General features: G+C 32.3%; 1 protein-coding gene across 1 annotated transcript; it reads left to right on the top strand.

Annotated features, from left to right (window-relative positions):
- The first annotated feature begins 843 nt into the window (after positions 1 to 843).
- On the top strand, positions 844 to 27,806 carry LOC140437202 (lysosomal proton-coupled steroid conjugate and bile acid symporter SLC46A3-like). The gene is made up of 4 exons (XM_072526564.1): positions 844 to 2,037; positions 4,342 to 4,479; positions 24,207 to 24,450; positions 27,563 to 27,806. Exons 1-4 carry the CDS (start codon positions 1,002 to 1,004, stop codon positions 27,678 to 27,680), a joined length of 1,536 nt encoding a protein of 511 aa, XP_072382665.1. The 5' UTR covers positions 844 to 1,001; the 3' UTR covers positions 27,681 to 27,806.
- Positions 27,807 to 27,909: the final 103 nt, after the last annotated feature.

The raw sequence follows: 27,909 nt of genomic DNA, 5'->3' as shown, positions 1-27,909 counted from the left end.
TCTTAGACGAGAAAATTTTAATTAAATATTAACGATAACAGTCTAAAATGTGAAACAATTGTTAAAAAACTTCAATATAAATAAGATTTCATGTGACAGTTGGGACAAATAATAACATAACCCAACTAAATTTGATTTCTTAAACAAGGAAAGACTCTCTTTCCTTGTTTAATTTGGCCTCTCAAGATGGCACTTCCTGTCTAACAATATTTTTGCCCCCACTATCTTTACATTCCCTCTTTTGTCTTTTTGCTCGATGATAAAACCAGCCAACCGCTTTGTATCTTCTTAAACATCATACCCTGTTACAGACATTAGATTGGAAGAAGAACAACAAATAAGAAAAACAGAATGATCTACTCGAACAATTTGACTGCATACTAAGTGTATATAAAGTAGTTAGAATTAATTAGCCAAAAACTTTCAACCTATTTGAAAAAGTATGCAAATCGTACCTGACCATTAATTAATTCAGTTCTGATAATAAAGTTAAAACACATTGGCAATAACGAATCTTTCTTGGTAACATCCAATTTTCCTGATTTTCTGCAAAATTTTGAATTTAATTTTTACCGACTTTTTATTCTTAAGCCTCATTTATTTTTACACCGTGTTCAATAGTTGTGCTGTAATTTGTTGTGTTGGACTGTCTTTCGTTTAATATTTATTGAAAGGAAGCCCCCTTTTAACCCGGTACTGAGACGTTAACATTACCTTGGAAATAAAAGAATTTTCATTATTTATTGCTAACGATGACTTCGGTCAAGGTTTAACATACCTAGAATTCACCTTTCTTCCTTCAAATTAGTTAGATACTCTTTTAGACGGTAATTCATTTTATAGTGGAGATGAACGATGAAAACAACCTTTTTTAATCTGATGTATCGTCTCTCCAAAACTGGTTTTCAGTACCTCTCAAGACACGAATAATAATGTTTAGTTAAAATTCGAGACATTCTTCGGTGTATCACTGGCATATATTTTTTGTGCATCGAATTAAAATGACTTCGACTGTGGATTTAGTTGATGATGCGGTGGCAGATGAAAGTGCCAAAAAAGAAAAAACTTTCATGGAGATGGATTTAAAAGAAAAAATTTCTTATATTAAAGAGATAATGACAGTGGAGCCTCTTATAGGGGCATATATAATGGCTTCTACTTTATGTACGCCTACTCTATACAATCTGGAATACGAAAAGGCTTGTAGAGTGAATCTTCAAATGAATGACACTGTATGCGAGGCTATATTAAGTGGCGACAACTCAAATTATACGGACCAAAATACCCAAGTTCAAATTTTGATAAGTGATATGCATTCTTGGCAACAACCTATGCAAAGCATTATGCCTTTGATAATGATACTATTTTTGGGTTCTTTTAGTGACAGGCACAAATGGAGAAAACCGTTTTTAATCTTACCTCTTCTTGGAGAGATGCTTTCAGTAGCGGGCTGTTTACTCTCTGTAGTTTTTATGAAAACTTGGCCCTTGGAAGTTCTAGGTGTCTTTCAACTAGTAGTACCATCGTTCTTCGGTGGTCAACCGATGCTTACCATGGCGGTGTTTGCGTACATAGCAGACGTCAGTACTTTGGAGATGAGAACTTTGAGAATAGGCATGGTCCAGATAGTACTTAATGCAATAGTTCCCGCCACTCAGTTTATAAGTGCACAGGCGTTCGAGTTGATCGGGTACTACGGAGTGTTTCTAATAGCAGGAACTTTATACGTTTTTGGTGTCGTTTACGGATTATATTGGATTAAAGAACCTGAACAACCAGAAAGAAAATTCCAAGGAGGATTTTTTTATGATGTATTTAATCCCAGACATGCTATTGATACAATAACTTTGGTGTTCAAAAAAAGCCCTGGAAATAACAGATTGTACATGCTTTTTATGTTTATTATAGTCTTCTTCTATAGCGCTGTCGTCGTCGGAGAAGCTGGAGTATTTTATTGGTATTCAAATAACACATTTAATTGGACAATTGTGGAATTTAGTTACTTTCTTACGTTTAACACGTTGATACATTTGAGTGGTAAGATTTTCATCGACATTATTTCACAAACGGTTCGGTCATTATATTTTCTTGATCTTTAAATACTTACCTAATTTCTGCTTTGCACATTATTTCATGCGTAAAACAAATATATTTTGTTGTGCTCTTTCATTGTACCATTACTATTTATATTTAAAAATTTTACATAACTTACAACTTATATATCAACACATCTTAAATTATTCTCTTAAGGACTTTTCTATCTTATCTCTTTAAAGGATCAATGTCATATTTTTTTACACTCATCTTTCACCAACGGGAGAAACTGCATGTCTGATTACTATTTTATAATTCTTGTTTTTAAATTTCTTCATATATACTTTGATCCCATTAGAGTTCGTAATGCTCCATAGCTTCTGTTTCCTTTCGCCATTATTGCATGTATTTCGTATTTTTCTTGTCCAGTTTGTCTTGTTCTTACTCATAAGTAACTCATTTAAATAGGTAACCATAAAAATATATTTGACTTTCTTCCCTGGGTAACTTTCCCTATAGGGAAATGTTATAATATATAGATATGTAATTTATAATTTTCTTTATTCTCCACTTTTTTTTAAAACCATTATTACATATAGAAGACCGATTGCAATCAGTGGGACCTATTTGAGACAAAGACAGAGTCCTTGATGGAACTCCTTTTTGGTGGTTTCCTTTATATTTTTAGTTGTAGATACCAGGGAATTATTTTTCTATCAGGCAAACTATCTCGCCCTTACCATGCCAAGGGTATAATCACTCAGAGTTCGACTGCTCTCTGAGGCATCTCTGAGACTACACTTTTCTCCCTGTATAAAACAACTCCCTGGTATGTTTATGTTTTTTTTGTGTTTGTGCGTGTATGTAAACACAGTTCATGTCATAGCTGTAGAGTATGTCATTGTATGATTGATCCGTGGGTGTTTGTTTGGTTAAACTTTATTATCATATAATACCTATCGTTTTGTCCTATATATTATACAAAGGCTGTACCCTATTAGTTATTGGAACGCGCATGTTGCTAGAAAGAATCTCCTTGCCCATGTTGTTCTGTGCGGAGGACGGAAGAGCTACTACTCATATTAGAGCTCTCCCCGCAGTCTCAGACCGAAACCATGATCTTCAAATCCTGCTTAATATCGTTTTAAAATATATTATGTACAATACCTTAATATTTTTTATATACAATTTGTTAGTATTTGATATCCTACTTTTAACATATTTCATAAAGTTTTTGACATATTTTTTATGTATTGGACAAACTCCTGCTTGGTCTCCAGTAGGTATTTGCTTACTTTCACATATGATTTTAATTTAATTAATGCACAATTGATGCTGTAATAAAGTTTATCTAAACCTTATACATTTAATTTGTTTTAAGGGTTTCTTTTCATTCTCTAATATATTTGCATTTCGATTTTTAGTGTTAATAGATATCTCCCTACTGTCCATTGAGAGAAAGTTCTTTTAAAATATTAATTATGTTATTTTATTTACCTGTTCTTTTATTTTATTTTTGTTTACAATATTGTACGGCCTTTGGCTATTCTTTTTTATATTTATGCATTAATGTTCTTTAATATTTTTATCCACAAGGAATCTAAGTTCCTGTAGTTGGCTGTATACCATATATCACAAAATTTTTTTTATTAAAAATCCTTTATAAAAGGTATATAATTTAAAAACGCAATCGGGCTATATCACAAAACATTTTCTGAATCCATGTTCCATCATCAGTGTCTAGGTATACATGTATTGAGCCACTAAATATGTAGGTAAAAACTCGTTAAAAATTGTTTCTTTAAATTTAGTTTACATTATATGGTATTAAATATTATATATTAGTTTCGCCATGTTACCAAATCCACTGGTAACTTTAACATCATAATATTTAATACCATATAATGTAAACTAAATTTAAACAAACAATTTTTAACGGGTTTTTACCCACATATTTAGTGGCTCAATACATGTATACCTAGACAATGATGATGGAACATGGATTCCGAAAATGTTTTGTGATATAACCCTATTGGGTTTTTAAATTATATACCTTTTATAAAGAATTTTTAATAATTTTTTTTTAATTTTTAATTATATTTAAATATTATATTGTTATGGGATTAAATTACAATTCATTGTAATAAAAATTTCAAAAAAAATATTATAAAATAAGGAATTATTCTAATCTATAGCTTTTCATTCCCAGTTAAATACAATATTTTTAATTATAACAATAATAAAATAAAATATCATCATCTTGACTTATTTTTTCTATAGTTTTCTTTTACTTTATGTTTGTTTTAGGTACCGCTGTTGGCGTTCCACTCTTTACTAAAATACTTCATTTAAGTGATATTGTAATCCTTCTACTAACATTTATGAATAAAATTGTTTCCAATGTGATATTTGCTTTTGCCGAATCATCAGCGGTTTTATATGCAGGTAAGATATATTAAATATAACTTATATACACTTATTAAATTGTTCAGAAATAATATATGCCACTTAAAGTAGTGATTAAAACGCCAAGACTGCCAGGTACTTGTTTTCCAAAACTAAGACTACCCTGCTTCCAATTGAACAAATTCATGTTGTTTACCACATTCCGTGTGCTAAATATAACACTTGTTACATAGGGCAGACTGGGAGATCACTCAGGGGTAGAATATCCTCACACCGTAGTGATATTATTTAATCGAAATATTCTTGCGCCTTAGCACAACATTCTATTTCATCAAATCATGAGATCAGTTTTAAAGAGGTTAAAATTCTTTGCAAAGAAAGGAATTACACTATAGTTTATTTTTATGAACGAGAGAGTAATTAGCATAATTTTAACTGGTAGCTCCGACCACTCCATGGGCGTGCTCAAGATTAATTGAAAAATTACTTTAAATAATTGTAAAAAATAAATGAATTATTTCAGTGTTATAAAGTGTTTTGTGTATGTAAACAAAAGTGACCTCTTTTATCACACACTATATTAGAACTGACTGGCCTACATTAAAAAGGGTTTTAAAAAATTCACATTTTTTTTAATTTTTAAAAATTACAAAAGAGAAAAAGAGTTTTTAAAACCGTCTAAGGTATGTTAAATAGATGAATAAAAATATTAATATAAAACTTACAGCTACTTGTTACAAATCCAAATCAGATTCAGAAGATGAACTTTCAGAACCAAGATTTATAATAACTGGCTCGATCATTTTATCAGTAATATTGTCCAGCTTCCACATTTTTTCCTCTTCTTTAATAGTGTGATTTACTGCCTTTTCCCAGTTTTCAGGTTTTACATTATTTACGGCCTCCAAAAACAACTGTTTAACATCATGAATTTTAAAAGTGGTATTTTTTCTTGAAACTTCATTCTTTATCTGTGCCCATACCAGTTCAATCGGGTTTAATTCACAATGATATGGTGGGGATCTAAGTACTGTCATTCCACGATTTTTGGCAATTTCATCAATTTCGTATTTTTTAAATTTTTGTTTATGAAGGGCACACAACGAATAAAGTTTCTTTCTTATAGATCCGGGATGGTACGTAATATTTTTTGAACTCAGCCAATTCTGCAAGTCTTTTTTTAACCACTTGGTTGTGGGCAGTCCTTCTATAAGTCTGTAGTGATAACTTGCATTATCCATTACTATTACACAGTTCTTAGGAAGAAGATCTATCATTTGTTCGAACCATTCTTGAAAGACATCAACGTTCATGTCTTCATGGTAGTCACCGGTACGAGTTGATTCAAAAGTTAATAAACCACCTTCAACAAAACCGTCTGAACTGCCAATGTGTACTATTATCAGCCTGCGTCCCTTTCCTGATGGTGGGTTTAAACCAGTAGATAAGTTATTTACAAAAGCGTGCCTTTGACTTGTAACAGTTTCATCCTGCCAAAATTTATTTGGTGTATGACCCTCGTTGATCCATGTTTCATCAAGATAAAATATTTTTCTTTTTTGGTTTCTCATTTCCTTTATGGTTCTTAGATGTCTTCTCCATATGACAATATCGCTTCTTTCTAATAAAATAGACTTTCTGGGATTCTTTTTCCAGCGGAAGCCTATTTCCTTTAAAAGTTTCCATAACGTACTTTGACTCATTTCTGGGTAATCCTTATCATCTCGAACTGAGACAAGAACTTTATCCAATGTTGGAAATTCTTGTCTAAAGAAGAATTCATGCACTTTCCGTCGAAGTCCTTCTTTAAAATGATATTCTATTTGAAATTTTGGTTTCCCTTGAGCATTACGTGGCATTTGAAAACTACCACATTTCTCTTCTTTAATAACTCTGTAAATCGTAGATTTCCCAATACCAAGTGTACTGCTAACTAACTCAATGGTCTCATCAACACTTTCACATAAACGTTTGTCTGTAAATGATTTAAAACAATTAAATATTAATGTTTTTTCATTAACTGTTAGAGGACCAATTTTTCGGCGTTTACACGGCACTTCCAAATTTTCCATAACACTAGTATACACAATAAACTGCACCTTGCAACTGAAGTACCTACTTTTAGTGAACTGTTAAGAATTTTGAATACGCCACTTGGACCTTCCTATATACAAAATGGAAAAACCCACTATCACATTTTCTGTGGAATAAGTTTAGAAGGTTTGAATGTTTGATTGTTGAAACCCTTACTTCGTGGAATGCACTCATTTCAGATAAAATAAAACGTTTTATTTTATCTAAAGAATTAAACTTTATTTTGCAAATAGGCAAAGAATTAAACTTTATTTTGCAAATAGATAAAATAAAACGTTTTATTTTATCTAAAGAATTAAACTTTATTTTGCAAATAGGTAGGTACTTATTAAACTTTTATTGGTTATGTATAACCAATAAAATAAACATCTTACATTTCTTGCAAATTCTTTAGTACCTGTTAACCTCCATCACTCCGACACTGGCAACCTTATTTAGGGATTAGTAATCCTCACAACTATTGTATTCTATTCTGCTCCAACCTTTATACCTGGTGGTCATACTCAATTTAAAATTGTTTTCCTATATACTTCTGTAAACTTGTTGACAAATATCTGTTTTTCATTGAGTCACCCGTATCAACAGTTTAGGGATTTGCATACATAATTTATTGTTTTATTTCTCTCTCATACATAAAAATACACTATAAAAGAGTTTTTATATATGTATTATATACTTAAGCATCCAACTGCACTCAACAAGAGATCTTAAATTAGTAACGTTTGATTCAACTTTGATTCGATACATTTGCTTATTAATTTTAAAAAAATTTAAATACGAATCCATCTTTAACATAAATTATTAAATAAATAAATGAATTTGGTAATAAATAAAAAATAATGATTATTAAATAATAAATATATAAATCTTGAATTTTTCATACATAGTCCTTGATTGAATTGGTATAGTAAACCTCAGATTAATTATTATGATTTATTCCTTTCAATCGTTAGTGCTATATATTAGCACAAATTGTGTCCTTACTGGACACTAACAGTAGCAACACATCGGTATGTTAACTTCTTTGAAATTACCGGTCTGCCTGTTTGAGATTAACTAAATGTTACGATTAATTGGGTATATTCGGAACTTACTAAATACACACGTGGAAATAATCTATCCGTTGGCATGCCTCTTCCTCTTTAGACGACCTTTCCAGTATTCGTTTGGTTTTTCGTTGGTAATATAAAATAAAATTTCTTTTACTTAGATTGAAACAATGTGGTCAAATAATGCTATCTAAAATTAAATATAAAACGTATTAATGTTTAATCGAAAAACAGTATCAGCGCTTTTAGAATTCTGTTTGTCCTCCATGTTATAAAGTATTCTATTCGTATACTCAATTTCAATGCTCATATAAAACCCAATCTGACAAGTTATTTAAATCCTGTCGAAAACCAGTGTCCGGATACTATTTAAAATAATATAAGGCATTACATCCTAATAAAAGGCTTTGTGAATAGAACAAAAATATTTTTCGATTTGTTTCTTCACAATAATTTTCAGAAAAATCAAAATATTTGTTAAATTTGTAATAAAATTGTATAATTTAATATTTCTAACGTTTTTATTTAATTTTAAAATCATTAATATTTGATAATATTGGGGGGAGGAGGGGGTTCTGAACCCCTTGGACACCCTTCTGGCTAAATTACTGCTGGAGCGATTCCCGTTTTTACCCTATGAATAGTTTTCCACGTTTTAAAGTCTATTAGAGAATGGTCGATCCATTCAATCTGGGGAAGAGCAAAATATTCAGTCGGTTCATTCTGCCCTGTTCTAAGAAAGCCTTTCCTGGTTTTTAGTCGTTTTTATGGTGTTTGAGCTACGTATAGGGCATGCTGCTCGTCCGCGATTTGCTTAATTTTCTTTACGTGCTCTACTACATTTCTGCTTGTTGAGGGATCTGCAAAACCCGCTGCTTTATATATATATTTAAGCGCAGTATCAACTTTTTTGTTGTGGGTAGATCTGTTCCAAACGGGCCATACATGCTCAGCAGTTGAAAAGCACAGTGCCTGTGCTGTTATTCTTAAGATGCCGGGACATTCTCCTCATTTACTTCCAGTTAGCTTCCTGAGTATCCTGTTCCTAGTTACTACTTTCCCTTTAGTTTTTATTCAGTGTTGTTTGTAGGTGAGGGACCGATCTAGAGCTACTCTAAGATATTTAGGTTGGACTGTGTGTTCTACTGTATTACCATTCCATAGGATATGTTAAACAAAGAGAACTACATTGTGTTAAGCAGTAGCTGATATTGGTGTTCCTCTTTAATGTCAGAGTAGAGGTTACACAAAGAACGGTACTAGGCTCGGTCTTCAGTCTGGTAGAGGTCTCTTGGTCGGGGCTCTTATCACAGCTCAAATATAAAGAGTCAGTTAGAGAAGTAGTGAAGATACTGGGACGAGAAGAAGATACTGAAGATACTAGAAGATAAAGAGAAGAGAAGTTAGAAGATAAAGAGAAGATAGGTTAGAAATAAAGGAATGGGAAATATTTGGGCACCACCCTATTTTTAGGGGAACAGGGAAACTTTAATACATATAACATAAGATAACAAGAAAGGTACGGTACAGTTAAGATAATCACGCGAGAATAAAGTAAACCGTGAGAAAAAAGATGATTGTGCGGTACACACTTAATATTTCGACACATATACACTGTTTATAAGATAAATCAAATAGTAATATAAATTAATAACAATGCCTGAAAGAGATACACCATGCACAAAAATATAAATTTATATCATAACAAAAAAACAAAAGGCAAATAGTTCGTCACCTAAGTTATATTGAGGTATAGTAATTAAAGTAAATGCACTATAACAATTTTTACTGCACAGTTAAATGGCACAATATAAGTTATTGCACAATTTATTATTGAATATAACTAAAAATATCTTTTTCGAAAAATAATTACGAATATTTTAGTATTCTCAAGAACAGGAAAAAAAAAAGCAAGGAATATTATAATTGCATCTACGTCAATATTTGTCGAATAAGTGATTATTATGCCTTGAGAATATGTAAACATTTACTAAATTTTGATCGTGATCATCTCAAATCTATGCATAAAATTTATCATGAATATAACCTACATTATAAAATAAATTGTTCGTAATATATAGTATAAGTATATATTATGCTGTAGTTTTATATTGATAATAGTTCGTTAGGTTAGAGTTAGCCATCTTATATACTAAAACGCTAAGCCCTTTTCTTGTCCACCACTTTACTCAAAAACCATATTAGATAATTAAAATATTTTTTCGGAATATTATTAGTATTACGTATGAGATTGTCAAGATATACTTTTGGTACAAAAATTCACTTCCGGTTTTGAGATGACCGGAAGTTAAAATTTACTTTAAGTTTTAGACCCCACTGTACTTCCGTTGCGATCCGACACTGGAAGTGACTCGAAACGCGCATAAAACGTCAAGATAGAGCAAATCTGACACTGGATTCGTGATCAGCATGCAAAATTAACTGCTAAATGATATCCAAGTCGACATTTAATGAACTAAATATTGCATTCCGGTTTTGAGGTCGACTTCCATAATCACTTTTTTTTTACTTGCATTATTATTGATGAATGTTATGTATATTCTTGCTTATATTGTTTGTATTGATCTCTTAATTTTTCTCTCAAAATAAAAATTTTATTTAAAAAACTCGATGTCGAGTTGGTCCGCTAGTAAATAATTAAAGTCACTGAACTCAACAGTAGGTACAGGTAATGCCGTCTTTCATAGAACGATCTCAACAATAAAGGCACCTGACGCGTCGCCCTCGCAACAGGTACATCGGGACTTCTCAAGAGGCGTGGATGATTCAGGTACAGTAACGAATTACGGTGTTTCAATCCGCAATCTCTCAAATTGATGTAGGCAGAAAGAAAAGGAAGAAAGAGAAGCAGCAGAACAAAAACAGCATGCAGTAGTAATACAGGTAGCAGTGAATAGTAGAGACGAATAGTAGAGACGAACAGTAGAGACGAACAGTAGAGACGAACAGTAGAGATGAACAGTAGAGATGAACGGTAGAGACGAACGGCAAACAGAAGTGACTTCGTTTCTTCGAATTGGAAGACGTCTGTTTGACAAAAGAGAAAATAGTTAATATGTGAAGATATATAGATAAAAGTGAATTGAAAATACACTTACCGCCGTTTGATGGAGACAAACCGCTTGCCACAGGAACCAACTCGAAAATGAATTCGAATTCTGATCTCAGACAAGCTAAGGATAAAAAAGAGTGGGAGTATTCGCCGAAGAGTGCTACGCGAAAATGATACTTAAATGGTAAGGCTAGTGTGGTCATTTTTGTAACCTAACCACTTTCTCCCGACAGGAATTATAATTTCATCGAAAACCAACACCTCTGATTTTCTTAGAAGGTAGGCAGGGTACTTGACAATACAAACTGATCTCTTTGTTACTAGGAAGGGTTTCTATTTAACAAATGATAGATAAAAGGAACAGAGAACATTTGGCGAATTATTTCGTTGTTAAAAAGAGGCATGACAAATCGCTCGTTGCTTTTGGGGTATTTTTAAAGCTTCTAATAAAATATATAGATATAAGCGGTGTGAAATGAATTTTCTAAGGGAAATATTATAAAGAAATTTTAAACATGCTTCATTGGGAATATCGAGATTTGACGATGTCAAATGACGGTCTTTCACAAAGAATTAATATATTCACTATCCATCCCCACTCGATTTCGTCGGTATAATGAATACATATTTATTTTGACATATACTGATAGGTACTCATATTTAAGATATACGTTTGGAATTAATCCGTATAAATTAAAGAATTTCGTATCTACAAAGGCTGTCATAGGAAGAATATACAATATCGTTTAAAATAATTTTATAAAACGGCTTCGGTCCTGCAATTTTAATAATTACCTCACTGAAACATTAAAAAAGACGTGTACGAGCTCATCACTTTATAGCCCGCATCAAATTATTGGCCTCTCCTAGCTATACCAAACTGATCACCGGCATCCTTTGGAGATCGGTAAACTCATCACCAGCGTTTTTGCCCCAAGGCACTGGTTTCTAATGCGAAAGATTGCATGTTACCTGTTACATTTCTTGTTTACTTGGTAATCTATTTAATTTCGAAATTATTTTAAATGAATTGATTTAAAATTGAATCGGTAAATTGAAAAATATACACATTCCAAAAAATGCGAATTTAAACTATGATAGCCATTTTATTTCTAAAGTCAAGTTCCATCTATGCAGCTGAAAAAAGTACACATTACATTATACAACATCACCTATGCAGAGGTCAAAATATTCCGTTGAGTTGAAGAAGGGACACATTCCTGGAATGTGTACCTTCTTCAACTCGACGTGTGTCGGACAGCGCTAGTATAGTGGGAATCCACACAGCTATCTGCCTGCGCATATCCGGTTTCTACAAAAAAACTGCCAGTTGTTTATCTGTTGTTGTTGTTTCGTTAGTATGGACAGAGAATAACCGAATACAGAGAAGCGACACTCCTTTGAAGTTACGTGGCCAAGCCGCCAATGACAGCTAACAACCAGAAAATTAATAGTCAGTGGGCATATCACACTTTCAATAAATATGAAATATTGCACTGAAAAAATAGTTACCTGCAGGGCCGGCTTTTGTTGATATTCTTAATGGTGTAATTATTTTTAATTTACAAAAGGTAATTTACTGATGCCACGCGGAAGTTACGCTAAAACGTCTTTTGACGTGACCCGTCTTTAAAGAGTTACACAATGAAATTTTTTTAAAACAAATTTTTTAAGACAGTTTCCACACCACCCCAGAGGTAAGTCTTGTGGCGCGTTACTTTTTTTGAATGGGTGTTCACAAATTCTATAATTATTATAAAGTGAATCCATTTTGAATAACAAATCTTCTCGTCTGTAAGCTTCTATCCACACTTTGGCACTACAAATTTTGAACAGAACAAATTTTAAACAAAGAACTTTTTCTATATTTATAAATAATACTTTATTACTTACAACTATAAGAGTATTAGTATATTCTAAGTATATTGTAAGTAATGAAATATTTAACTTTAATATCAACGTCAATATCTAATTTTAATAAATTTACAGTTTTCTCCTGACTAAGTCACAAAAATGTCACTAAATATTGAGATATACAACAAATAAAGTTTTAATATTTTTTATTTGTAATTCCCATTTCAAACTCCTAAATATTTTATGTACTCCGATTCATATATTTGATATTTGTTATTTATATTTAACGAATTAAAAATTGGCAGACAACTTTTGTATATAGCAAAAAGTAGATGAGTATTTAGTTTTTTCATAATTTGATGTAAGTTTGTGGTTCTGTTGTAATTGTAAGATTTTACCAATTATCGGTCTAATTATGTTTCCAACAATTTTTAGTTTGAGCAGTTTAGTAATTTCTTTGTTTCGTTTAAGAGCGTAGACGTAAAATTTCGGGCCAATGCTTTTTAAATGCAATCATTTTTTTCAAATCCTGAGAAAACTAACAAATATTTTTGAAAAATTTAAACGCAGAATGAAAGATTACATTATTACCGAGGGTCGAAAGTCCCTTAGAATAAACAAAAAGTTTTTTTGAATGAGATATTTGAAATTCAAAATCACACTAAATTTTCTCTTTTTTTTTCACCTGTGTAACTTATTAAAATAAATATTATAGAAGTTTTCAGGGACTTTCGGCCCTCAGTAATAATGTAGTCTTTCATTCTGCGTTTAAATTTTTCAAAAATACTTATGAGTTTTTTCAGGATTCGAAAAAAATGAATGCATTTAAAAATCATTGTCCCGAAATTTTGCGCCTACGCTCTTAAATCAAATATTCTCGTGTATAAAACTCTCTATATATTTTTATTTCCTAAAAATACTACATTCGTATTGTTGTCTTCGAGCCCGGCCACCATATGTTTGTTTTTTTAAACTGAGCCTTCGGGGACTTGCGTCTTTCATTAAAAGAAATAGCACTGAAACCAAATTTAATGTTTTCATTTTGAACTATCCCTTGGCAGACCCAAGTTTATTTTTTATAGCTCGGACAGACACGTCGGCGTCTGCTTACTGTTCGAAAGTCAAACCAATATTATTATATAATAACTAATAATAATTACAAAGCAATAGTAATTACCTGTTATTATTTTTAGGAAATCTAAATAATATTTTATATATTTAATAAACTTATATATTTAACTATAACTATTTTAACTATAACTATAAACTTTTAACTATAAATAAATTATATAAATGGTCAAATGCGCTTGTTGTATTGAGTATTTACCATAGACGCCTACGGACTATTGAAAACAACCAGAATTAAAGAATAAGCACGTGTTTTTGACAGTTAAACAACCAGAATCGGGCATGCGTATACAAAAATGGTACACACTTTTGGACCGTTGTGTCGCTTCTCTGTGTTAGGTTATTCTCTGGTATGGAGCTGTGTTACAACGTAAACAGTTAAGAGTAAATAGTTATAGTGTGTTATTTTTAACTGTTCTTTTGTGATGTCAAGTTCAGAGAGTGAAGATGAAGAGCCACGCCGGAAGAAGGGAAAGTTAAATAAAGAATTACATGTTAGAGAGATGGAAAAAATTGCTAGGCAAAAGGGTGAAGAGTTTGTTTCGTCATCGGGTAAATTAATTGAAGCTAAACAAACTGGCCCTGATTGTCAATGTGGGAAACAGTGCATATCAAAGCTATTAAATGAAGACAAAAAAATATTTTAGAAAAACTTTATGCTGACCAATCAAAAAATGAACAAGACACCTTTTACCTGGCGTGTATTAAAAGATTCGATATCAAACGGCACAGACCAACAGTTGATCATTCAAAGCAAATCACTTATACATTTAAGTATTATGTGATTGTGTCCTAAAATCCTTCAAAAGTATGTCGCAAAGCATTCATAAGTTTGCATGCAATTTCACACAATATAGTTATCAGACTTACAAATCTCTTGTCTAAGGGAATATCTCCTGTTGACGTGAGAGGCAAGCATTTAAATCGTGTTAATACTATTCCAACCACTATAACTACAAAAATACATGAACATATCGATTCATATCCTAAATATTTAACCCATTACACTAAGCAACCTATAACCTATTTGGATGCCAAGCTAGATGTACTGAAAATGTATATGTTTGATCAAAAAAATCCTGATCTTGAGAAAAAAGTAAAGTACGAGTTTTTTATAAAATACTTTTAAAGAACCGAAATTAAATACTTTATTAAATACTTAGAGAAAATTTCGGATATAGATTTGGGACGCCACAAGTTGACGTATGTTCAATTTGCGAAGACCTTCAAACTAAGCATAAATGCGCTACATCATCATCATTCATCATCCAGCCTTTAGTTATCGCGTCCACTGCTGGACAGGACATAGTCCTCCCTTAAACTCCTCCAGCAGACTGCAGCGAAGAATATGGACTATCTTTGAACATAAAGGAAACTAAATTTATGGTAATATCGAAATCAACACAAAATGTCCAAAATTTATATTTACACAATGAAATTATCGATCGAGTTAGCAAATACAAATATTTAGGCACGATAGCTCAGCAGAAATCAAAATAAGAATAGAAAAAGCCAGATCCATATTCACTAAAATGAAGAGAGTGTTCTGCGGAAGAGATTTGAGCCTTGAAATGAAACTTTGCCTGATGAGATGTTACGTACTTTCTGTGCAGTTCTACGTAATGGAGTCATGGACGTTGAAAAAGATTGATACCAAAAAATTAGAGGCATTTGAACTGTGGATGTATCGCAGAATCCTGAGAATATCATGGACCGAGAGAGTCACAAATGTCGAGGTCTTGAGTTGAATGAATAAAGAAAAGGAAGTCATATTTACGATCAAAAAACGAAAACTGCAATACTTGGGACACATTACAAGAGGCGAAAGATACGAACTGCTTCGAATAGTTATGCAAGGGAAAATAGCAGGAAAAAGGTCCATAGGAAGAAGACGAAACTGCTGGCTAAAGAATCTACGGGAATGGTATAGCTGTAGCAGCAACGAATTGTTTCGGTCAGCAGTTTCGAAAATACGTATAGCCCTGATGATCGCCAACCTTCGAAACGAAGATGGCACTTAAAGAAGAAGAAACTCCTCCATTCTACACGATTTTGTGCTCTTTGTTGCCAATTTATGGTGATACTCCTGATGTCGTCAGCCTAACGTGTAGGTGGTCTTCCTCTACTACCTTTGTCTACGTTTGTTACAAACGTAACTTAGTAAAATGCGCTACATTGAATGATAATGCCAAACGTACTGCTGCTGCAGAGTTAATAGTGTTTAAAAGACGTTCAAAGAAATTTTATACTAAGCTCAATGAAGTAAAAGAGTTGAGTAAAACTAAGTAGACCTAATGTGATTAAGATAGTTTCCGACTATATGCAAAACTTACCGCTACCCAGTTTGCCCGTACAAGAAATGTTTTTCCTGAGAAAGTACTAGTATTTAATGTTTATGATTTTAAAAATGATAGGACAGTATTACCCCGAATGTGTTGCAAACAAAGGAACAGACGAGGTAATTTCTTTTGTATAAGATTTTATTCAAAATAATATACCTGCAGAGATTACAGAACTCCACATTTTCAGTGATGCCAAAATCGCAACTTTCCACACTATGGTGAGGGTACTTTCAGCTCTCACTATGAACGGTCGATTTACATCAATACATCAACCAGTACGAGGACATAGCTTTTTACCATGCGATAGAAACTTTGCGGTTATTAAGAGACCAGTACGAAAATATGATTGCATTTATTCTCCAGAGCAGTAAAAAGCCATCATGGAAAACGCCAAAAAGGAACTAACTTACAAAGTAAAAGAAGTAAAAAATGAAGATGTACTAGCCTGTAAGAAGTGGTGGCCTCTTTACTTTGTTAAACCCCCAAAAACCTTGAAGATAATACAAATTTTTTTTATAATAGTCTCCCGTTTTATACCGCTGTCGCGGCTTTGGGAGTATAGCAGGGTAGTCTGCTATATCTAGGGCCTACGGTATACAAGGAAGGTAACATGGCCAGTGCTACGCTTCAACCATCTATTATTACCCCTGGTTTTACCCAAGGTACTCATTTTTATTCAGGCTGAGTCGACCTGGGGCCTATAGACTTTTTTTAAAATGTCTAGATGTTCTTGCCGGCGGTAGGATTCGAACTCCGGACCACCGGCTTGCGAGGCAAGTATCCTACCGCTTGCGCTACGCAGACCCACAATTTTTTTTTTGCCCTAAGCAAATACAGTTATCTGCTACACAGAAGTGACCGGAAAGGATACGTGGTAGCGTCATTGTTCATTGGTGGTTTTCTCTCACACACCTTTAAACTTCAAATTCAATGATTTAAAATTCAATGATGTAGTGCTTCCTTCAAGCAGGGCTTACGATGATAGAAAGGTACCTATTAAGGCAAACAAGATCAATGATGTCATGAAACTCATGAAACACATTCCAGAGAAATACTTGCTCTTTTATAAGGAACGTCGCACTTTTCCAATGACAGAAGCTGAAACCCCACCCAATTTTTTTGTGAAAATCACAATTACACTATTGTGCTGTATACTTTTTTTATGAATCATATAGGTATTTCAATATTACATTGCTATATCTGAAACTATTTTTTTTATGTTGCCTTAAAATTTCATTTGCAAATTATTGAGTGTAAATAGGGACACATTACATTACCTAGAATTCTTAATAACTTACACAAAGTATTAAAAAAACCAAAATAACCATAACAGTTAAATGTCTTCCATTTACTTGTGAAAGTTCATAATTAAAACATTATCTGTAACATATTTAGTTTTGCAGATAAACAGTCGAGTTTTTCTTTTTTTAGTGTTAGTGTCTACCGGTGAGTGGTCTATTAGACATATCTCCCAGTCTAAACGGATTTGAAACCTGAACATTCTGCTGCATAGGTTTTTAATAGTGAAATTGTCCATGAAAATATTTGTGAGCATGTGCTATTTTCAGTTATATCTGAAATAGTCCCTAACTTCGTTATTGTATTTGTATTCAGACTTGTATTATTCTTTCAAATGATCAAATCTTATCGGTTTGTAACCATTTACCTGCCACGAAGTCCAGGTAGGTTAGTGATCAGTTTGCAAATCTCTCTGGAACTATTTTAAAATTCCTGTTTTATTGCGGTGATGAGTTTGTACCATCTACGAGGGTATACATATATCCTAATTGGTAATGAGTTTACATGTACCCATTAAAAATATATGGGCTGTTGGCTTGATTGACTTAATAAAAAATTTATTAACCAACTTTTATGGTTTAGAAAAACTGTTGGTAGGATGGAGAGAAAAGGTGACTTTATAAGAACAATATCCAATCTTAAATTCTTTTTAATAAATTTGAGTTGGAATTATTATTCATAAAGATAGAAATATTAAAATTAAAATATTTGAATAATATAAAAAAATATAAAAGATATTTAAATGAACGCTTTAATGTAATCATTGGTGTATAATAATAAACATCAGCACACCCAGTAAATTAATTAAAAAAAACTGAAATTAAATACAGTGCTCCACAAAATGAACGGATTTTTTGGGAACCAAATCACTTTTTAAAAAGTTATAGTTGTATGGGGAAAGATGCTACACAAACAAATTTAAACTAAAATAAAATAGACGGTTTTGGTTCGATTTCGTTACAGCGTATCATCATTCGCTGATGTGCGTATTTCTGCCTCTTGGCTTCATCATTTCTTTACTTTCCCATTTATATACTCAAATTTAAACAATTTTAGTATTTAGGTCATTTTCTAGTTTTAAAACAATTTTTATAGATTCTGTTATTGTTATTATTAACTTTTTTGTGTTATTTGTTTACAAAAGACAAGAACAATATAATATTAAAAAAACTATAAGAAGAAACTAGACGAAAATAAGTTTAAGAGGATTAATAATTACAATGATCGTACACATAAGGATATCTCAAAACTATTTATTAAAGATTATTTATTGATACATACAAGAATAAACATTTTCAAATATGTGCAATATACAAATTAAACTTCAATGTAAACATTCGAAAACATTTTAATGCCAGGATAAATTTGTTTTACCTACTAAAGATAATTAATCAGTATAAAATAATATAAAAGATAATTTCAATACATGTTACCAGTGTCTCTTTCTTCGGTCATAAAGATATTGGAGGGTTAAGGTTCCCGATTAAAATTTAGAATATACAAAGGCCTATTAAAATATTTAACCGGCCTACTTTACAAATAGTCAATATCAATATTTGGAAATTTAGAAAATTTCTTTGCACAAGATTTGCTCCCAGTTGGTACATTTAAGATTTTATTTTTTTTAAATGTTTTGATCATCTCTTAAACAACTCAATATCAAAATATTTTTAAACGGTTAAAATCAATGAAGGATTAATTCTTAATCACGTCCAACCGGGGATGAAACTACCGAGAATCAATGATTAAAATTAACTGCCTAACAAAATTACTCTGATCCGAATAGAAAATACCGGCCATTGGTCAGCGTTTTTTGTAATCATTCAATTATTTTACTAAATTTTCGTTTGCGTGTCCTGGCAGTCTATTTCAACTTAATATTTAATTTTCTCATTCTATAAAAAGCTGTTTAACACTTTGATCCAAGTTCGGGAATTATTTCCCGATATTTTACCTCCTAGAGTCCACCTAAAAACATTCAGAAAAAATTAAGAAACACAAAATTGTTACACAAAATACCTACGTGGTTTCCTTCTCTATTATAGTAACACTGTTTTTTAATATTTCTCTTCACTAATCTAGCGTTACAAAATTTTTTACAGGGTTCCTCTAATCTGTTTTCTAAAAGGGAAGGTACTAAACCTTTTTCAAAAGTCTTCCATTCTTGCTGGCATATTCTAATATTTCTGCCATGAAATCTCTTTCAAAATCATTACTAGTAAAATGTACAGAACACTTTCTTATAGTGAGCACATTAAATTTGTCAGACCGGTGACAAAAATATACTCATTTCTTAGATAAAAAATTATCTTTGGGAAACCGAAAAAAATCTAATTTCACCAGCAAAACCTTTAATTTGATTATCGTTCGTTATAACAATTGAAATCAGCACACCTCATGTTAACACTTTTTAGTAAGATAGATCTCACTTTTACATATAAATATAAATATAAAATAAAAAATAAAATTAACTTAGCTAACCACCGCGAACAATTCAGACTAAACGGAAATCACTCATCACTCTTCAACTTCAACTACGTCGCGACTTCAATCTATCCTCTCTCCAGTATATGAAATATATTGTCTTGCTAGTTATAGTATCATGGTAGGCACAATTTTTTAAGGCTGACTTCCAGTATTCGTGTATTTGGCACACAATGCAGAAAAGCATGTTAGCTGCTTTGTAACATGGCTAATACCAGGATCAACTAATGATAATCAAATAGATCATATTTTGATTTTAAAAAAGTGGAGAAAAGCAATTGAAGATGTCAGGTCATATCGGGGTGCAAATGCAGATTCTGGCCACCTTCTGATAATAGAAAATATGGAAATTAAAATTAAAGATACAAAACAATACACAAAAGAAGAAAGTGGAAAATAGGAAAATTAGAGTTAGATATTATTCTATTCAGAAAGATTATGCTAAAGAGATGGAAAGAAATTTAAAAGTCTCAAACCCTAACAATATAGAAGAAACGTGGAAAGAAATTAAAGTTCACATTTTGGTAGCAGCAGAAAAAGTAATAGGATCTAAAGAAATAAAAAGGAGAAAAGAATGGTACGACGAAGACTGCCAAACAGCATCTAGGGAAAAAACCTAGCACGAAAGAAATGGCTGAAGACAGGTAGAGCGGAAGACGTGTAAGAGTGTAGGAGAAGAAAGAAAGACTCAGACAAATAATGCTGTACAAATAGAAAAAAAGAGATGGATTGATGAACTTATAGACGAGTTGGAAATAAATAGTAAGAATAATGTAAAGCTATATAAATATATAAAATCCCAAAACAAGAAAAAACCAATAGTTAAGATTGATGTCAAAATATGGGAGAAACATTACGAAGAGTTATTTAAGGTTAAAGAAAGCACTCACGAATGCACGGAAGAAACATACCTTATTGATAAAAACGAAATCACAAATTCGTCATATGAGGATTTTTTTACATGTGATAATAAATCTAAAGCACAAGAAAGCAGCAGGCCCAGACAAAATTCCAAAGAAGCTAATAAAACACGGCGGAGAAAAACTGCAACAAAACATATACGACCTAATATTAAGGATTTGGGAAGAAGAAAGAATGCCCGAAGAATGGAAAATAGGGTGAATATTTCCTATTTTAAAAAAAGGGGACACCACATAATATAACAACTATATAGAAATAACATTGTTAAACAGCTGCTAGACAATATTGACATTATTAATCTGACATAGACACTCAAAATACATTGAAACTAAAATAAAAGAATATCAGTAGGGATTTAGAGAGGGAAGGTCAACAATAGACGCAATACACATAATTACACAGTCAATTGAGAAGTGTTAAGAACATAATATCGACTTATGCATGCTGTTCATAGATTTCAAGCAAGCATTAATAGCGGCAGCAATAATAACAGATGACGCCATCTCCAAAAATATAGAAATAGCAACTGGAGTACGACAGGGCAACTCTCTATCAACGTCACTATTTAACGTCGCTGCTGACGATATAACACTGATTAGCAGAAACCTAAACAGTTTAAAGGAGGGATTTACGAAGTTCTGCAAGGAAGCATCGAATAGGGGTTTGAGAATAAATCAAAATAAAGTAAAATACCTATTGTGCCCAAGAAAAAGTACAGTTAATGCGTCAAGGATAAATATTGGGGAATATGAGTTTGAAAATGAAGAACACTTTAAATGTCTTGGAGTCCCCATTAATGCAACTAATGAAAGAAGCATAGTAATCAATGAAAGAATTCTGACAGGAACCAGAACTTACTGGAAATACAACAACTTCCTCAGAGATAAGAAGTTTACTCAGAATACTAAACTTAAAATTTACAAAGCAGCAATTAGACCAGTAATTACATATGATGCTGAAGTAATCTGCCTGACACAGAAAGATATATATATATATATATATATATATATATATATATATATATATACATATAACGAGAAAATGTTAATGCTAGTTAATAGTAAAATAATGGGTGTAGTAAGGTATCAGCATAATACGCAAACAAAAGAAAAAATATAATAAAATATGTATAAAATGAAATGCAACCATAAATACGTATTTCTGACTATTTGGTCGTCATCAGTATGGTGCAGCCAAGTTAGAATAGAAGAATGTTAATGTGGAAAAGGATCACTACATTAGCAATGCGACCAATTTGTAGGTATCAATAATGTTAGAAGACTCTGAGGTTTCCAATGGAACAACTAACACATCCACGGAGGAAGCCAGGTAGCTTGGCTTCCTCCGTAGATATTTTAGTTGTATCTAAATAATAATAATTTTTTTGCGCTATCACAGATTAAAAAAACTTTTTGTTCATTTTTAACTGAGATATATAAAGTTTTCCGAGCTCAATTTTTTTTAACTATTTCAGCTCCTATTGGTTGTAATAACTTGTTTTTATTTTAGTTGTAAGGCATGAAGCCAGCAATTATAATCAGTGAGTTGCAAAATGCTACGATGTGTAAGGGGCGCTCCAGCTATAAATGTTTATAAAAAAATTTAGCACACATATTTTTAATGTAATAAATAAAGCGTAAAAATAGTTTTTCATCCTGTTGTACATTATAGGGATAAAACTCATTTTATTTATGATTGAAAGGGTTTTAATATAATGCAATAAAAATTTATACAAGCATTTTTACAAAAAAACATGGTGATTTGAAAAAAACTATCGTTTTTCAACTGCGTGTGCTATTTTGCAATAATAATTGATTGAAATTGAACTTATAAAAGCTTAAAATTAAAGCTTGCTCAATGTAATTTTATGATTTTATGGTTATATTTTATAGTTTTTAAGTCACGTCCCTTAGGCTTCGCAATAATCCGAACAATCCGAATCAAAAAGTGCATATTTTATCCCTTCAAAATCTCATTAATAAATAAAAAAAACTAAATGTTGCTCGGACTGAGGAGTTTGACATCGTACTTTATAGAGCAAAATTCGCTAATTAAATCACATCACTAATTAGTGTGTGGATCGCAATCTTGTAGAAAAAAATATTTATTCACAAGTAATAAATGTTTGGAGGAAAATAAATTTAAAATGAATGTAGACTCCAATAATTTACAAAAAAACTAAGCATTCCACCTAATTATTTACAAAACGATAGAGCCTAATTAATATTAATGAAAAAGTTCATGTACCTTAATTTAAGAGACAAAACCAGTCAATTATTCTAGCTTAAAAAAGTCATGGATGCAGCCTAACCAAGAATGTTTAAAAATACCTTATCTATATACCCGTCTGACGCCCCTCAAAAATGTGAGGAACAGACCCTCTTTGTCTTTTTGCAGAATAATCGCATCTTCTTCATAATGCCTATCTTTGCGTCTAACCACGACCGCTCAATCCTCTGTTTATGCTCTCCTGATGCAGGATCTATTTAGTACTTTTGGTGGTTCACCGTCAGATGTTCGAATCCCAGTCAATTTAGGTTTGCATAAGCAGATCATTCATCAAAATGGATGACGAAACATACTACAATTTCGCTTTGGATAATAGGGACAAAATCGTCGCTCCGCTCGACGAAAAAATAGCGGCAGTCTACCTCATTTTTCAACCTCAACATCCAACGGCCGTCGATCCGTACTCCGTGATTGCGTTGGTTTTCCAATCCTCCTCGATTATATTTTCGGCAACCAGCGAATCTCGCCTCATCAATTTGAATGGGGCTTTTATTTGTTCCTATCGTCGGCCTCTTCTCGAAACGTTGGCTGTACAAACTTCTCGGCACATTTTGTACCAGTCGGTTACCGTATTCGCTGACTTCCCTGTTAGATAAACTGTCGCGGTTAATGGAATATCTTCTACGAAGAAAAACACTATTTCCAAAATGTCGCATAGGAACAGCTTTAAATTGATCCTGTTGTTGAAATCAGTGTAATGAAAAAATGCATTATCCTGACAAACGGACCGTGTTCTCCAACTCGATCTCTTTATGTATTCTGCTGCATGGCATTTCCACAACGACGGCAAGGTTGAGCATTATCTGCTTCGTCAAGAAGTCCTTGTTGTCGAAGAAACGTCAAGAAACACTGCACACTCCTCTTATAAAATGACGCATCGGTAGAAGTCTTTCAGCAACATTCACGTTCCAGATATTGCGTTGTTGATAGTCAAGACTTAAATAATTTTTGTAAATCTACCAGGCCATTTTATTTGCAAAGAGAAGTTGTTATTTGCACAAAGCCTTCTGGGAGAAAAGGTGATGGAGTTATTTATATAATAAAGAAGAAACAAGTTTATTGTATATTCCTGAAAATGTTTATTACTGCTTAGCAATAAACATCGTGCTGACAAACGGTTTGTAGCCCGCATGACTCGGTAGTATCCTTCCACGAAGAAAAAAAGGCTTGAAGTCCATAAGTTGGTAGCTCAAAATAGGTATTTAAGGGTAATATGATTTTTTTCTTTTACAGCTGCTGCAGTTAGCCTAATAACTGGAATAACACCAATAGTAATTAGATCCCTTGAAACAAAAGTTGTATCTGAGAATGATTTGGGAAAAGCCCAATCTTTATTCGGCATATGCGAAGCTATCGCCCCCGCTGTCGCTACTCCTATTTACGATACAGTAATTTACAATAATACGTTGACGACCTTTCCTGGGGCGTTCTTTTTCTTTGGAATTTTGTTGTATGCTGTATCAAGTATAATTATTATGTAAGTATTTAATGTTTATTTTTAACTATTATTAAACTATTTGATGGCAATCAAATCCCAAGAATGGTAGTTTCACAAAATAGGTATGACGTGCAAAATGCAAGTCATCATCATTATAAATATATTTATGCAATTAAAATGTTTTGCAAAATCAAAATTTAAAAGATACAACTCCCTGTATTTGTAAGAAAATTATTCAGTAAGACAGCATTCAATGCTGGTTGTATTTATATTTTTTATATATAAATATAATAACGATTAGTCGACCACAAGGACATCTCGTTTTTCTGAATTAAGTATATATATTGGAATAAATGCATGAATTATTAACTACAGAAATACCTAAATTATGATAATGAATACCCCTAGTATCATAACATTCATATGATAATTGTTCCATTGTTCATGATGAAATTTAATTGTTATAGTATACATTTTCCAACCGGTTTTCTTACCAATTCTTCGTTTATTGAAATATATATAACTTAATTATTTCTGATAAAATAGTTATCTTTATAAAGTAAATACTACTTTAAAGCAGATATTAAATCTTAGATTTATCTGGTATACTGCTAAATTTCTCTTACAGCGTTAAAAAGAAACTAGTACACAGTGCTACAAAGATTTTGATGTCTAAGAACAAAAGTTTTTCTAGAGTATTTTTGGGCAGAAATGCAGGAACTATAGAGGAAAGTCTGATCATCATACAAGAAATAGTGAGAGAAATTAAAGAACAACACCTGAAGAAAGATACAGAGAAACGGAAATCGTGGATGACCGATGAAATACTTGAACTTATGGATCAAAGAAAAAAAAACAAAGAAAATCTGCAAGAATATAAGAGAGTACACACCTTTGTTAGAAGAAAAATAAGAGAAGCCAAAGAGAAACAAAAAACAGAACAATGTCAAGAAATAGAGGAGTATCAGAGTCGATATGACAACTTCAATGTTTATGGAAAGGTGAAGGAAATAGCTGGAAAGTTCCGAAAACGCAACAGCGAAAAAATAACAGATAATGAAGGCAATCTTGCCATAATCAAAGAAGATAAAAATAAAGTATGGGAAGAATACTTGGAGAAACTTTTCTATGACCTTAGAACAATGCAAGAGCCCTCCATTGAAGAAATTCAGGTCCCGAAATCCTACCAGAAGAAATAACGGCAGCCGTCATACAAATGAAGGATGGAAAGGCACCGGGGCTTGATGAAATTTCTGCAGAACTGCTGAAGCTATTAGATGCAGAACAAATAAAAATAACTGAAATTTTTATTGAAATATACAAGGCAGGAAAAATACCATTAGAATGGCTCAAATCGGAGTTCGTACCATTGCCCAAAAAACGAAGAACAAAAGTTTGTGAAGACTATAGGACCATAAGCCTAACGAGCCATCTGCTGAACCTATTTTTAAAAGTCATCCACAAAAGAATTTACCGGAAATGCGAGTAACAAATTGCGCCCAATCAGTTTGGATTTGTGAACGCCAATGGTACGAGAGAAACTTTATTTAGCGTGTAGGTATTGTTTCAGAAATGTAGAGATGTCAGCTGTAATGTTTTTGCATGCCTGATTGACTACAAGAAGGCTTTCGATAGAATCAGGCATAAACAAATGATAAAAGTGATGAAGAGGACAGGGATTGATGGAGGAGACTTAAAAATAATAGCTAATATGTATTGGAATTAATCAGCGGTGCTCCGAATAGATGGAGAATATATAGATTAGGTCAAAATCTTAAGGGAAGTGAGACAGGAGTGCATAATGTCACCCCTGATATTCAATCTGTACTCGGAGCACATTTTTGAGGAGGCTCTAAAAGATATTGATGAAGGCATCTCAATAAATGGAGTCAAGCTCAATAACCTGCGGTATGCAGATAATACAATAGTGTTTTCCAATACCATAGAAGGGCTGCAAAACTTAATGAACAAAATAACGGAAACAAGTAGAGCTAATGATCACCAGCAAGTAAATCATAACTGGAGCAAATCTGTATGTGAAATAAATGAGAATTGAACGTGTCTCACGGTACAACTACTTGAGAACTATAATCAATGAGTCGTGGGACAATACCCAAGAGATTAAATGTCGCATCGGAAAGCCTAAAAATGAGGCTAAGTCACCCATGAAGAAGTACTGCGGAGGATGAACACAACCGCGGATTTGGTCAATATCGTGAAGGGCCATAAGCTGCAGTAGTTAAGACATATAATGAGAAATCAAAGCAGATACGAGCTACTCCAAAGTATTTTGCAAGGTAAAATTGAAGGAAAAAGGGCCCCAGGACGAAGAAGAATATCCTGGCTTGCTAACCTGAGAGCATAGTATATAAAGACCTCAACACAGCTATTTCGTATAGCAACCAACAAAGTCATCATAACCAGAATGATCGCCAACGTCCGGAACGGACAGGCACCCTAAGAAGAAGAATTTTTTGGCGCTGCATCCAAATCTGTTGAGATTTCTTCATATCGCGTACAGTTTTTTTGCTACTTAGATTGCGTAAATAGACATTACATTTAGAAATGTGGCCGAAGGTTTTATCACTGTTGATGAAATCGTTGTGACTTTAGATGAAATCGTTGTGAATTTACAAAATGTAAATGTGAATGAGTGTAAAAAGTAATTATGGTAAAAAGTAATTATTCTATTTCGAAATATTGATAAAGTACCTACTCGACGACCAAGCTTATATGTATACATTTGGAAAACCCTGTTAATTATGGTAAGAACTATTAGCCCCCTGATGATTAGCTTATTAGAGATTGAAGATACAGAAAACCCGTCAGTTTCAATTCTACTGTCGTGGTTTTATTATTTCCCACAGATAATGTAATTTGGTTTTTAATAGTTCTACTACTGTATTATTGACATAAAAAACATATAACCACATACATAGTATGTAATATTATTATGTATATTCGGTACATTTATTTCAACCAGCCACCAACCATCTGTTATTAGAATATCCCGGTTATAGCAATATTCTTGCTTGGCACGAAGGCTATTCCAATAAGCGGGTCCCACTTTAATACCTACTCATTAATATTTTCAAAATTTATTAAAAAAAGATGAACTATTCCTTAAAATTATTTTATTTGATATTTTTAGAAGGATGTACTTTGACGTAAAACGAAAACAAGTCAAATCCAACTCTACTAATGGTGTGGAAATTAATGGAAAAGATAATATGGCAATGGAAAATTGTGAAGAATCAACTCACATTTAGAATAAATTTCTTCTAGGCAAATTGACGAATTTCGACAATAAATAACTCAAAATAATAAGTATTAACTTTTATAGTAGCTACGTTAAAATATGTAAATAACTAAAATTAATAAATAATATTTTTTCACTGGTGTATTAATTAAAAACGGACAATCAAAACCAATTCGGGATTAATGCAGTATAAAATCCACATTACAACCTAATAATCATCATTTTCATGTAATCGTGTC

The sequence above is a fragment of the Diabrotica undecimpunctata genome, chromosome 3 (assembly GCF_040954645.1).
Source record: "Diabrotica undecimpunctata isolate CICGRU chromosome 3, icDiaUnde3, whole genome shotgun sequence".
In the NCBI taxonomy this organism is placed as follows: domain Eukaryota; kingdom Metazoa; phylum Arthropoda; class Insecta; order Coleoptera; family Chrysomelidae; genus Diabrotica; species Diabrotica undecimpunctata.
This window is presented reverse-complemented; position numbering and strand designations above follow the sequence as displayed.

What these genes read in the sequence shown, in the direction of transcription:
- LOC140437202 (XM_072526564.1), top strand. Translation starts at nt 1,002, where the DNA reads ATGACTTCGACTGTGGATTTAGTTGATGATGCGGTGGCAGATGAAAGT. An exon ending in ATCAGCGGTTTTATATGCAG is followed by an intron (nt 4,480 to 24,206) that starts GTAAGATATATT and finishes TTTCTTTTACAG; the next exon opens with CTGCTGCAGTTAGCCTAATA. An exon ending in GTATCAAGTATAATTATTAT is followed by an intron (nt 24,451 to 27,562) that starts GTAAGTATTTAA and finishes TGATATTTTTAG; the next exon opens with AAGGATGTACTTTGACGTAA.